The 13,016-nt window shown below is 36.4% G+C and overlaps 1 protein-coding gene across 1 annotated transcript; it reads right to left on the reverse strand.

Moving 5' to 3' along the window:
* Window positions 1-908: 908 nt before the first annotated feature.
* LOC129566764 (ras-related and estrogen-regulated growth inhibitor-like protein) lies at window positions 909-10,970 on the reverse strand. The gene is made up of 5 exons (XM_055442985.1): window positions 9,355-10,970; window positions 2,374-2,513; window positions 2,001-2,159; window positions 1,748-1,900; window positions 909-1,491 (listed from the first exon to the last, which is right to left on the reverse strand). The coding sequence occupies exons 1-5, from the start codon at window positions 9,548-9,550 to the stop codon at window positions 1,081-1,083; spliced, it is 1,059 nt and encodes a 352-aa protein (XP_055298960.1). The 5' UTR covers window positions 9,551-10,970; the 3' UTR covers window positions 909-1,080.
* Between the last annotated feature and the right edge of the window lie 2,046 nt (window positions 10,971-13,016).

A 13,016-nucleotide genomic window follows, 5' to 3' on the forward strand; every position in this document is an offset into this window, starting at 1 on the left:
ACATTTCGTTGACAAAACAAAATTGTTCATTTAGTGGCCACTTGAATACCGTGCCAAACAAATAAAACACACAAAAGTGGTGCTCGGTAAAAAAAATTAAAAAATTAAAAAGAAACCCAAGTACTCATAAGTGAGTGCGAATGAGTAAGTGGAATATTGTTGATGTCACGTTGCTTGCGACAGAGAGATTAAATGAATGATGATGCCCAGCTGTTTGTTGTTGTGGTACTTGTTATGTTTCTTTCCCAATCGGAGTCGACAATAAAGACAAAATTTATAAGCACTGCTTACTAAGCTGTCAGTTGGTCATTCGATTTTAGATTCTAGTCTCGTGCAAAAACTTTTCTTTTTGTATCGATTTATTATATGCGCATCGCATCTGATCGTTGATAGCGTCAAAACATTGTGATGCGATTGACAGCTGACATTGAAAATACATTGATTGCGCGCATAAAATTGTGACAGTCGGTGTGTGTTTTTATTTTATTCGTGATAACGCCTTCACAGCGAAATCGTGATGTAAAATTCAACGAGCATCAAACGGAAACTGTCATTTTGGAATGTTTCAATTAAAATATGACGTTGATTGTGGTTAATCAATAATTTTTGTTTCGTGGAATTTATCTTATCAGGGCATAAGTTACGCACGTATTGCATGAATAACATGTAAACATGAACATTTGATATATTTATCGAATTTGTTATTCAAAACACAATCCCAAAATCACTTGTTTGATAAAAATCACTGAATAATATTTACTAAATTGTCCATTTAGCACATATGCACTTGTACTTACCCAAGCGCTCTACAAAGCGCTCCACACTCATCAGAACTTAGTAATAAAAAAAAAACAATTGAATCAACAAAACAACAATTGTTTTCGCTTTTTTTTTCGTTCATTTATATTTTTCCTGCATTTGAAAGACAATCAGATTGACAATGAATAAAATACATCACATGACCTTGGAACATCCAATGATTTTTTCTTGAATTTTACAAAAAAAAAAAATGCTGTAGTTTATATAAAATGGTATAATTCGCATTTATGATCTAGAAAGTGAAAATGATTGAATTAATGTTTAGTAACTGGCGTTGCTGCCACGCATCGAAATGCTCATGCGACGTTCGATGCGTGCCGGATGTGAAACCACCGATACTCGAGCCGGATAATGCCATCGTCGTGGTCGTGAAAATATTGTACCATCGGTTGAAGCACGTTCTCGAAATGGTGCATCTGTTTTACCGTTTGTATGCGAATCGTGACCCTTTCCCTCATCACATTCGTCGGGACTGCGTTCCGTCCAGTTGCCAATTAGGAATGAGCGTCGTTTCTCCACTCGCATCGTATTATCGAAAATGGAGCAAATTGTTGATTCTGGGCTAGCTATACTTTCGGCACTCGTTTGCACCTCACTCGTTGACCGCTTCAATTTTGGACATTTCGAGAAAACTTGCCACATTTGACAAATATCATGGAAAACACCCCAAACCTATACGTGATAAAATATGCCATTGGGGAAGAGAAGAAGAAATAGTGTCAAGAAAATTTAGTCAACTTTTATATTTAAGCTCATATTCATGCCAATCATTGGAAATAGAATATTTTATGCAACTTTTTACGACGTTCCATCATCGATTATTTTTTTCTTGCGCTGGAGAGAATCAAATGACTTTCTCAAGGAGATTTTGAGACAATGAAAAACATTTCTTTTATAAAAAAAGTGTCAGTTGATTATGTAATCTCACCTGTTCAATGCTTTCACGCACTGAGATCTCTCGAAACCCAACACAACCAATTTCGCGGTAACGTCTTTGCCCATCCTCCACCAGCACCATTCGATCACCATATTGATCAATTTTATTCGCCACCAGCATGACGGGCACATCACAGCTGTTGTCCTATTCGGGATAAACAAGTCACAAAATGATAAACAATGCGACGACATACGGAAAAAAAAATGAGAGACACAAATCACAATAAGCCGTCCATAGAGCTTACTTTGCCATTTGATCCAATCTTTTTGCGTCGTTTATTATAATTAATCAAAAACTTCAGTCGATTACATTCATCAAAGCTGCACTTATCGGTTACTGAATACATAAGGATAAAAGCGTCTGCCCATCTAATGTTTGATTCAAGATTCGCAATGTCACTTTCCTATCAGTCAAAAGAAAAAGAAAGAATGCATTAAAAGACCGGCATAATGAATCTTTATAAAAAAAAATCATTTATTTAGGCGAAGGACAAGCGCGTAACAATGTCGGCGACGAACGAAATAAAAAAGAATCGAAAAAAGAGGACTACGTGCGTAAAATGGGTGAAAAATGTGTAAACACAGATTGTTTTGATGATGATAATAAGATGTTCTTACATTGAGTTGACCTGATTTGGCGTCTAAAATCTCAAACAATACCGCCTCATTATCCATGATTGTGTTGAACGAGTAGACTTTTTCCAGGTTCGGATCATATTCACCGATGAAACGACGTGTTATAAATCTCACAACCATTGCTGAATACACACAACAAACACATAAACACCGGTCGGTCCAATTTATACGGCCCAATGCAATGAAATCCATTAGGCGTCCGTGTCAAGCAATGGAAAGTAAACAGAAAAAGAGAGAGAGAGAGGGAAAAAGTTAGATATTTATGAAAAATTAGAGTCGAATGAGATTTATTAGTGTTTATATTGGTTGATTTCATTTTTGTTCGCAAGAGACAGAAAATGAGACTTATTATCTGAACACTCATGGTGCATGTGATGTCGAAATTACCAAAAGTTTTATGCTTATGCAATAAATACGGTAATCCATAGACGAAGCGAAAAGTGATTCAAGGCGTGGCGATTCGAGTCAAAGCAAGTTCCAGTCAATGCGACTCCAGTCAATGCGATTTAGATAGAGACGCGAAATGGAAGCTCGATTCAATGTTAATATTGACGAAAATTGTGGAAAAACAAATGCGTCAAATATGTTTGTGCTTTGTCCACGAAAAATAGACAATAACTCAATCAGAAGTCCCTTTCTATTAATCTGGATTCTTAAATGAGTGCGATAAGAGTGTTAGCACAATACTTTCATTATTATTATTTTTTCCGGTGGTAACTTAGCCAAACTCTCCGTTCGTTCGGTCGGTCGTTTGCTTCGAGCAATAAACAGTTTGGATTCAATGCTTATCAGCAGCACAGCATTATTGTCTGCAGCATTATTATGATATTGTCATAAACATCATCAAGACCATTCCGTATGAATTCATGCCATACTGTTTATATATTTCTGTACACGCGCGGCCCCAAACGACAATAACAACGCAAAAATAGCAACCGAAGAAGAAGAAAAAAATTCAGACCAAGTTCAATGTGCATGAATTGTTTCGCTTCCAAACTATTGTTAGTGAATTTGGTGAGCTTCTGAAAATGCGTCGCAATAATAACAATGAAACCACGAGCCAAGATTGATTCACGATGTCATGGCACTTGGCACGAGATCTTATTTTTTTTCTTCCGATTTTCGTTTGCATCCCTTTTTTTTCGATGGGATTTCTTTTTTGTTGTTCAACAAAAGTATAGCACATTTCAATTTATTACATTGTCAAATACCCGCTGACTTTGGTAGATACAAAATAGGTAAGTTTAGATTGGTTGTAATTGTTTGGTCGTGAATTGTCAGGTCATTCACTGTGGCAGCGAATTGAATTATCGCTAAAAACGAGAAGGTATGAAGAGTCTACATGTTTCTCTATTCAAACAATCGACTCCGTTGTGTTCTTTCTACTCTTGCCAAAAATAACCGTCTTTTATAAATAGAGCTCAATAAACGAATTCAAAAGTCGTTGCCATGTACCAATAATGTTAATGTGTGCGGTAGCGACTTTTTCCTTGGTTAAAAATAGAGAAAACCCAACACAACCGATCGTTCGATATGATGGAAAAAACGCATATTCAAACATTCATGATGGATTCTTCCGTAATAGCATCTTTTTTGCACACGCACACATATTTTGCGCTATCGTCATCCGCAGACGGTTGGTAACCGAGATCCAGCTCCAAAAAGACTCCAGTCTTCTCATTCCTCTCCTTCCCATCTTTTGCAATATGTGTGTGTGTGTGACATTTATGTCGGTTATTATGTGTTTTCAAGTCGGTAAATTATTCGGATGATTTTGAGCTGAATGAATTTTAATATGCTCATCATATGGCCGAAGGCTTAAACATTATTGCATGTGCGTTGGTACGTCAGTTGTTCATGACACATTTGCAAACCGAAAACCGGTGAATTCGACACACAAAAGTGTCAAACCCTTGCTCACCTACATACGCTCGCGAAACACCGAAACCTTTTCAATTCGAATTCAATATTAATCAGCCCCACGCAATAACCTCAATTCCATGAATGCGGTGTGCGAGAATAGCGACCAATTTTATGTACATCTATTGTTCACAAGTCAATAGGACACATCGAACGCGCGTCTATTACTCGATTGATTGCATCAATTAATTCACGTGTGCCTTCTTTCTCTTCTGCTTGGTACTTGGTGTTTGATTGACGAAGAATTCGTCTGCAATTTATTTGATTTCATGTGAAATGAAATGTATCATGAAAAATGCTAATAATTGGAAGCTTCTTAAGCGGAAATCCATTGGGTGCTGGTGTGCTTTCCTTCACTTTAAATGCCTTACTTTTTTTTTAGACAAGAGCTTATCAGCAGGGGAACATGTATGTTCAAGAAGAAATGCGAAACAGGCATTTAATGGAAAGCTGTCTGTAAATCGGTAAAGAGAGATTTATGAACTGGCACAAACAAGTGACGGAAGTGATTTTAAAACCATCGAAATCTATTCCCTTCGGACCAAGTAGGAACAACAAACCCACTGAAAAATTAATGGTCTAAATTATTTATTTACTACGCAAAAAGCAATCAAATACACGTTTGACTCTTTCTCTTGCTCATTTTCCAACAATTTATCTCTTTCTCGATCTCTTTCTTCCTTATAACCCTATCTGTTTTTGTATGCTTCCCGATGAAATTGTACACGCACGTGTGATCGAATCGACCTCAAAAATTTGCGATGCGTATGCGATGAATTTCTTTGATATGACAAAAACAAACATCCGTTCACTTATGCGTTCTACTACTTCATTCCCAATTTGAATGGTCGACATACCAAATTTCATTCTCATGACAAATTGTTTGACATGTGAAAAGAACGTCGAAAATTTTCTAGAAACAAACTCGTTCACTTAGAGAATGGAATGCTTGTGTTGTCTTTCACCCCAAAAAACCATCATCTACAGACCACATGGAAAATGCCACTGACTGACTGTCTTCTCTCTTTCATGCATCCATCGCCCTTAAGATATAATCAATGTTTAAGTAGGCAAATAAACAAACAAGTATGATGGTATTCGAGTGTTGAACATCCCATTGAAGCCAACGCCGTCTTCATCGTTGTTACTAATCATTTTGATTGATGAGATATGGCGGAAGTAAATTGGTAATAGAAGAACGATGAACAACATGAAGAACTAGACGAAAATTTGTGAGGTGCTGTTGATATTAGGTATTTTTTTTCGGATGCTTTGAAAATAATATGTACTACGAAAGTGACAAAAACACGTTGAGCCACTCCGTTGTGTGTCACACACTCTGTGTGTACTGATGCACTAAGCATAAAAAATGATCTTACACATAATTTCAGGAACCAACAACTTTTTCCAGAAGATAATGGAAAAAATGTCACGAGACTCTCAACATCTTGTTTAATTTATGCGTTAGTTGTTTTTGGTGCGCGTATTTTTTCTTTCCTGTTCGCTTCCTGTGATTGGCGGGGCCGACTTAGTTCATGGAAAAGCACATTTTTCTAAATCATTATGGTCGAAAAGCGCACAAGATAAATGTATTTAGCGTAAATAATATGATGCGTAGCAGTGGATGTGTATTACACACAGGCAAATGCTTACAAAAAAGGGTCGCTTGTAAACTCGATGTCGGAATTAAATGAACGAAAATGAGGTTTTCCTTCACTCGTTGACTAGCAACCATGCATCAAAGCACACCAAGCCAAGGATTCGTAGAAATTTTGTGTCGAGAAACTAATATAGCAAGAGCAGGAAAAATAAATGACTGCGTAAAAAAGCGGTTCGATTTAAGAGGATTTAAATTTCTGATACATGTCTCAAATTACCTTATTACTATTATGGCCATGACTATCGTTTATATGAAGTTTATAAACTATGTACACGTACTACATAACCGCCGCCGCCGCCGCCAACAACATCATCATTTCAGACCAATCATTATCATATTTCATTGGTCGTACTCCCTTACCCTCACCACTATTCCCTGCCTATAACATCCATCACATCATTCCATGCATCACAGCACACAAACACACCAACTACAACTATATTTACACATTTCCGCAGTGTGAATCAAGTTTTATGAATGAATGCAGTCAGCTTTGACTTCATTTCGTGGAAATTTGTTTGCTTTCATACCCAACGGAATTGTTGACAATGTCAACTTGACATAAACGACATATTGTCAAATGTGCTGTTTTCACATCAAACACCATTGCAATTCATGTTCATTGCGTATATATGGGCAAGAAATTTTAAATTGAGAATTGCAAAAAAATTGAAAATTGCCAAAAATATATGCGCAAATGATCAAATCGAAATGAAACTTTGCACAGCCTAATCATTTTCCAGGTTGAATATTTCCTGAAATTTTCATTGAATTTTGATAACTTGTTCGTGTCAAAACAGGGAAATTTCAGAAATTGCTTTATTTTCCATTTTCATTTTATTCTGAAATGTACGATTCTCTATGAAATGTTTTTCAAAATCAATCAACCAAAACGAATTGTGGGAGCAAAAAATGCATATTTTCATGACCAAATAATGAAAATAGTAATTTTTCTGAAATTGGCGCAATTGAGAACGCCCAAAATCAAAGGGAAAATTTGTAACCTTCCAGTCTTTTTTTCTGTAACCTTCCGGTCTGATTATTATCCAGTCATATTTTTGATTATGGGGTCGTCAAAAATATAATTCCAATCGATTCTTGGACCCTTCATTCAGTTAACAGAGCATTGAACCTCACAAATACTTCGATTACGAAGAAATTTATTTTTGGCAAAATGTAAGGCAACCTTCAAACACATCGCCAAAATTGTAACTTTCCAGTCCAACAAACAAACGGCTATATCTCAATGGGTGTGAAAGATAAAGAAAAGATTTGTTGGTACAAAATGTTCGTTTTGTGGCCTAGGCTTGCTTCAACATAATACTTCAAATGGTTTCTGGGCTTATAAAGGAGATATGAGCAATAGATATTTCAAAAAACCGTGTGAATGTAACTTTCCAGTCAGATTTCTTGCCCATATGTGTGTATGAATGTAGAAAAAATGCTGATGCAGCTATACGTATTTTTGAGATAAACGATTTTATACTCTCCAAGTGCGGCATTTCCCAGCTTATAACTTTCCAACTGAAATCGCATTAGTCAAAAGTAATTCAGAGAGAGAAAAAAGGTGAACAATTTTTTCGGTATTCGTGTGTGTATCGAAAATAAAAATTGCCTACTGTTAGTGACACATGAACAGCACGAATCATCAGCCAATATTTTTATGATGTTTGCCGATGGGATTTTTTCTGTTGTCCCATACTTGAACGCCCACCTTGATTTTTTTTTCATATACTTTATATGCTTATCGCTTCAATGCGATTATCCATTTGAGCCTCCAGGAAATGGCATTGTGTACAAAATCATATGTGTCAATAAAATAACGTGATCTTTTTGCATTCGCACATATCGACAAAGAGCAACTGGCTGGAAATTTAATTATGACCATACATATGAATGTGCCCTTGGACACAATTTAATAACTTATATGTGATGGTATTATTGCGCTCATTTCCAGTCACTCTCAATCATTCTGTCTCTTATTTTGCCGGAAAGGTATGTCAAAATTGGCTTTGTATTCCATGACCCATTTTTGATTTGCCATATCAATTCGGTATATTTATGCTATTGACATATTAGTTCATCCATTTGTTACTGAATTACCGATGGGAATGTTCATTTGACTGCTATTTTATTTACATTTTATTTGCTGGTGCCCTTCTCTATCGTCATTTATTTCTTTCTTTCTCTTTCTCTCTCTCTCTCTCTCTCTCTCTCTCTCTCTCCATTTTATACCCGGAACAACTATTCACGCTTATTAGGTATGTAAACTTGACTGGCTGCTCTCGAAATTTCTAAATACCTACTTGAATGGCTGCCTGATATGTGGTGCTTAACTTATGGAATGGGCAAAAAAGCTACATTTTCATATTGCCACTCATAAGTCGAGAAAAGTTTTCGGTTTTTTTTTTCCTTTCCCGAAGGTTCAAAGCAGTGGAGAAGTTTCTAGGATATAAATCTTACAATATGCAATCAAGAAGGAACAAGCTGTACGTAAATGTAACACAACTGCGAACATAAGTTGTGGAAAGCTCTGTTTTTGTGTGTACCAAATTGTAAACAAGACTTACGACGTACTCGAGAAAACGGAGAAGAAGAAAAAAACAACCGATTTTATTGGGTTGTGGCACCTAATCCAGTGGTATTTACTTGTTGTTTACATCACAAATGCCCCCTCAATCTGAAGCTCTAAATTGGATTTGATGAAAAAATTGGAACAACAAATTCTGTAAACGTGACATCCAACCGATTGGAAATGCATTTAAAGGTACAAAATAAATTGATTGAATTTCAATCTCTCTAATGAAAGACACAGTAAATAACAGCGAGAGGGGAAGAGTGAAAGGGAGAGAGAGCGAGAAAAAAAAACGACGGGCAAAAGTTCGAGAGGATTCGGATATTAATTACATTGTTTCGAGTATGTCATCTGCACTAACACATTACATCTATATGTATATATGTATATTTTGTTTGAATGCTGCTGCTGCTGCTACTAGTGCAGCGCACAAAAAATCCATGCGAATTAATTTCGATGGCTTTTTACTATACTACACGAAAACGTGTGCTACATTGTGGTGATTTTGTTTGATTGCATTCTACTGAACCGCACATATATACAAAATATGAAAGCGTAATATGTAGAATAACACACAATCTGCCACACCGTCGACACATGTTCGACATCTATAATTAATTTTGTTTTTTTCTGCTATGTATAAGCATATATGGGAAAAAATGAACAATTTTGTATTTCCAATGTACCGTTTTTCCATTCAGTTTTTCCAATGAAAAAAAAAAAAACAAACAAAAAAACAAAATATTGGCTTTTGATTAGTTTCGTAGAAACTGAAAATTAAACATGTTATTTAATGAAAGATAATTACCAGTCTTTCCCACTCCGGTTGTTCCTAGAATCAAAATACGAAATGGCTTTGGTTTGGCATGTAAGCCGATTTTAGCCAACGACGATTTAGGCGATGTTGAATTCATGTTGAGCTCCAGTGAATTGTCTTTTGTCAATTCTTTTTGCTCCGCTTTGCTCTCCGCTTTTCTCGGATCGATCCAAGACGAAAACGGCATGTCACTGCGATAACGGCGCACCACAACAAACGACGATGGTGACGAAAACGAAAAACAAATCGGGAATAAAAAAAAAACTGTTCTTCTCTTAAGCACGTACAGAGTATTTGTCCATTTATGTTGTCGCAAAGTTTTTCGTATTTGAATTTTGTTGGTTCGGTGGTACCGAAATGAATGGAAAAGCCAATAAACGGCGACACAATCAGTCGTAATTGAATTGTACAACAAACAACAGCTAAATGAGCACGATGGCCATTACAAACGTAAATTGGCGATTCGTTGATGCGTGGCCGAGTGTAGCTAAATTAATTATCTCACTTTCTATCGCACGCTCTCTGTATATTGTGTATAAATACAAAAGTATGTCCTTCAATTTATTTATTCTTTGTTTTCCTTTGTTTGCCGATTGCTTCACGCGCAATTTTCTACTGTGAGGATATTTGCACACGTGTACGGTAGTACGGTACTCAACATCACACCTTCGACATGGTCCAGTTCCAGCAAAAAATCCGTCGTAATAATAATTACACTTTCCACTTGAAAATACGTTTAAATACCGTTATTTCGGTAAATTTTCACCTATGTTATCATTCATTAACCGAATTAATTGCTTAATCCGCAATGATATCGCTTTTTTTGTTTTTATTTGGCCTATAAAACGGACTTTGTATATGGTATCCACCTATTGTTTTGATATAAGTCTTCAGTAAATAAAATTAATGATGGATAAAGCAATGACCGTGTCGCTAACACTCTATTTACCATTGTAGGTTCAACGAACCAAAAGAAGAATCGTTTATCACTATATTCGATTGTTCGATGATTCGTATGTTTGTAATCGATGATATCTATCCCTTTGGCATTAAATAGATGATGATAGACAAAAGACGGAGGTCATACACGTGCTGACTTTTCAAGCTTCCACTTTCTAGGCAAGTTCGATGCGTCTTTACAATATATTATTATCGAATGGATATTAAACTATCATGAATAGAACTCTTTTCACATTCACTGAAAGCAAACAGCATCAATGGCGCAAGATTAAGCTTGGTTCAGTTCTAAGGGATGTAATGCTTTACATCCCAAATGAAAACACAAGGAATTAAAATCAACGAATTTCGCTCAATTATAGTAATCATTAATTTTTGAACGCGCAAAATTCCACTAAATTCCTTCACAACAGCCTTTGGTATGCTGAATGTTTGTCGAAACTTAATCTGTTCGTTGGAAAAAAAATCTTTCTTTCACATCAAATGAATGAACTGGAATCAGAACAACATTTGTTTAACGTTGCGAGTAAATGAAATACGTTGGTTCAGAGCTGAAGCGCTGCAGCACTCCATGTTGATATACAAACGTTTGTTTTGCAATTGATGGCAAGACCACCTTTTCATGGCGTATATATATAGTGGCGCGAATACGACAATGTACACACCATCCCGCCAAATGGATGTGAATGTGGAGCAATGTGTAGCAGCAACCGAGCAACATACACAGCAAGCAACAGAAGCTTCGAATATATCGTTCAAACATGATACCAACAACGTCTGTACCGCAAGAAGGATGGATTCGGCGTGTATGTCGGTAGCGGTAAAGCATGCGGGCACACTGTTATTGATGTTGTTTACTCAATTGATGATATCTCATGTGCTCTCACTCTCTTTCTCTCTATGTTTGTGTTAAGCGATTTTCAGCACTTTAATCGTTATGTTCTTTCTGCCATACATCGAACCATATAGCGACATGAACAATGGACGATGGGAATATGCTGAAGATTACAAGACTTAGATCAAGTTGTGATCATGAGTTCCACTTCAGAATGCGGCTCTTCGAAGCTTTCTCTCTATGCCTCTTCCTTTTCATAGAAAAAAAACAAAAACGAGAAATTCACTTTGCATGGATATTTGCATGCTATTTCCATGTTTTATGATGATTTTTATTGGGGCACGTGCACGTGAGACATCTTCAACCGAAAGAAACAAAAGCAAAAAAACAAACAATAATAATTTTATGAAATCGATTGATCCTGTGACTGTTTACTGACATACCATTTTCAGGCCGTAATCCATTTATCATTCGGAGCACTGCCAATGATACATGGCAAATGCTTTCGTTCGCACAACATGATGTGCTAAATGTGGAAGTGCGTTGCAAATACAAAATGTTCACTTTATTATATCCTCATTTCGGAGTGTGTTTCTTTCATGTGGTAATGTTTGTTTACGCCTCTCCATCCTTATGGTCGGTGATTTGATGCGGCGGTGTCTGCAATCGATTGATTACAAATAAAGAATAAAACAATGCAAATGATTTGATAAGGGTCATTACGTCGTAAAAACGAGATATAATCGAATAAACATGATAATTTTCACAAAATGTTAATTGAAAATTGCATGCGCTCAACAAAATTTTTCCACCCGATATTTATTTTTGTTAGGCCGATCACGAACTTCGACGAAACGACGCAAAAACCGTTTTGATACCGACAAAGTTTCACCAAACTTGTTTTTATATGAAAAACATCCGTTTTTTATTTAGCTCGTTTCCTGTCTGCATCTAGGGTATGGACAGCCATTGACCAATTTCCTTATTTGCAAATATGTTTAAATTGAAATTGGTCATTTTGGTATAGCCATTTTTACTATAGTGTCGAAGTAAGAGCACATAAATATGCGTATATCGGAAGGGACTTGTTGATATGTGACCTTGAATTAATGACATTCGACATGTGTGTTTTGTATGTGCGTGTTTGTGATGATGCACATTGCAAATCATTTCAATATATTTGCATAATGTTTGTTGCTATAGGGACAGATAAGCAGATATCAAAAACCAAGCCCACGGAGTGACAGATAGACAGTGACTGCTCGATGATGTGATGTCCAAACGCGCCGTTGCGTTTTTTTTTATCAACGCAATAAATCGACTCGATTTAATCGAGCGAACGGGTAAACAAATAAAAATCAATGTTATACCCAAGCCGTAACAAACATCAAGTAACACACACACACAAAAAACAACATCATGCAATTTGCCTCAATTTCATAACGTTCTTTGTTCAATTTTCACGCACACACAAAAAAAAACGGATTTAAAGGAAAATTACTGAGTGAATCAACAGATAAACATTGGGTATGTGTGTACGTTTCGATTGACAGCTTAAAAGGGGCGGAAGTGAAATCCACCAGAAAAGTACTAAACTGCTTATATTCATGGACGAAATGATAACAATCTATCCACATTGAATACAGTTTTCGGGAAAATATAACGAGGCCAAGCGACGAACAGAGCGTATCGAATCAAAATGAACGCTCAACCAATATTGCGGAAAAGCACATCAGCTTTTCGCCATTCCACCGAACCACACACTGAATACATATGGGAATTGATTGGTATGTGCGGTATTTGGTTTTATGGAAAGAGAGAGAGAGAGAGAGAGAGAGAGAGAGAGAGAGAGAGAGAGAGA

This window comes from Sitodiplosis mosellana, unplaced genomic scaffold (assembly GCF_009176505.1).
Source record: "Sitodiplosis mosellana isolate CC-2019 unplaced genomic scaffold, AAFC_SMos_1.0 Smas_scaffold_5, whole genome shotgun sequence".
NCBI classification, from domain to species: domain Eukaryota; kingdom Metazoa; phylum Arthropoda; class Insecta; order Diptera; family Cecidomyiidae; genus Sitodiplosis; species Sitodiplosis mosellana.

Excerpts from the sequence above, each read along its gene's own strand:
- LOC129566764 (XM_055442985.1), bottom strand. The coding sequence starts at position 9,550 with ATGCCGTTTTCGTCTTGGATCGATCCGAGAAAAGCGGAGAGCAAAGCG. Across the intron at positions 2,160-2,373 it reads CCAAATCAGGTCAACTCAAT|GAAAGTGACATTGCGAATCT; the intron begins GTAAGAACATCT and ends TTTGACTGATAG. Across the intron at positions 1,492-1,747 it reads TGCGTGAAAGCATTGAACAG|GTTTGGGGTGTTTTCCATGA; the intron begins GTGAGATTACAT and ends TATCACGTATAG.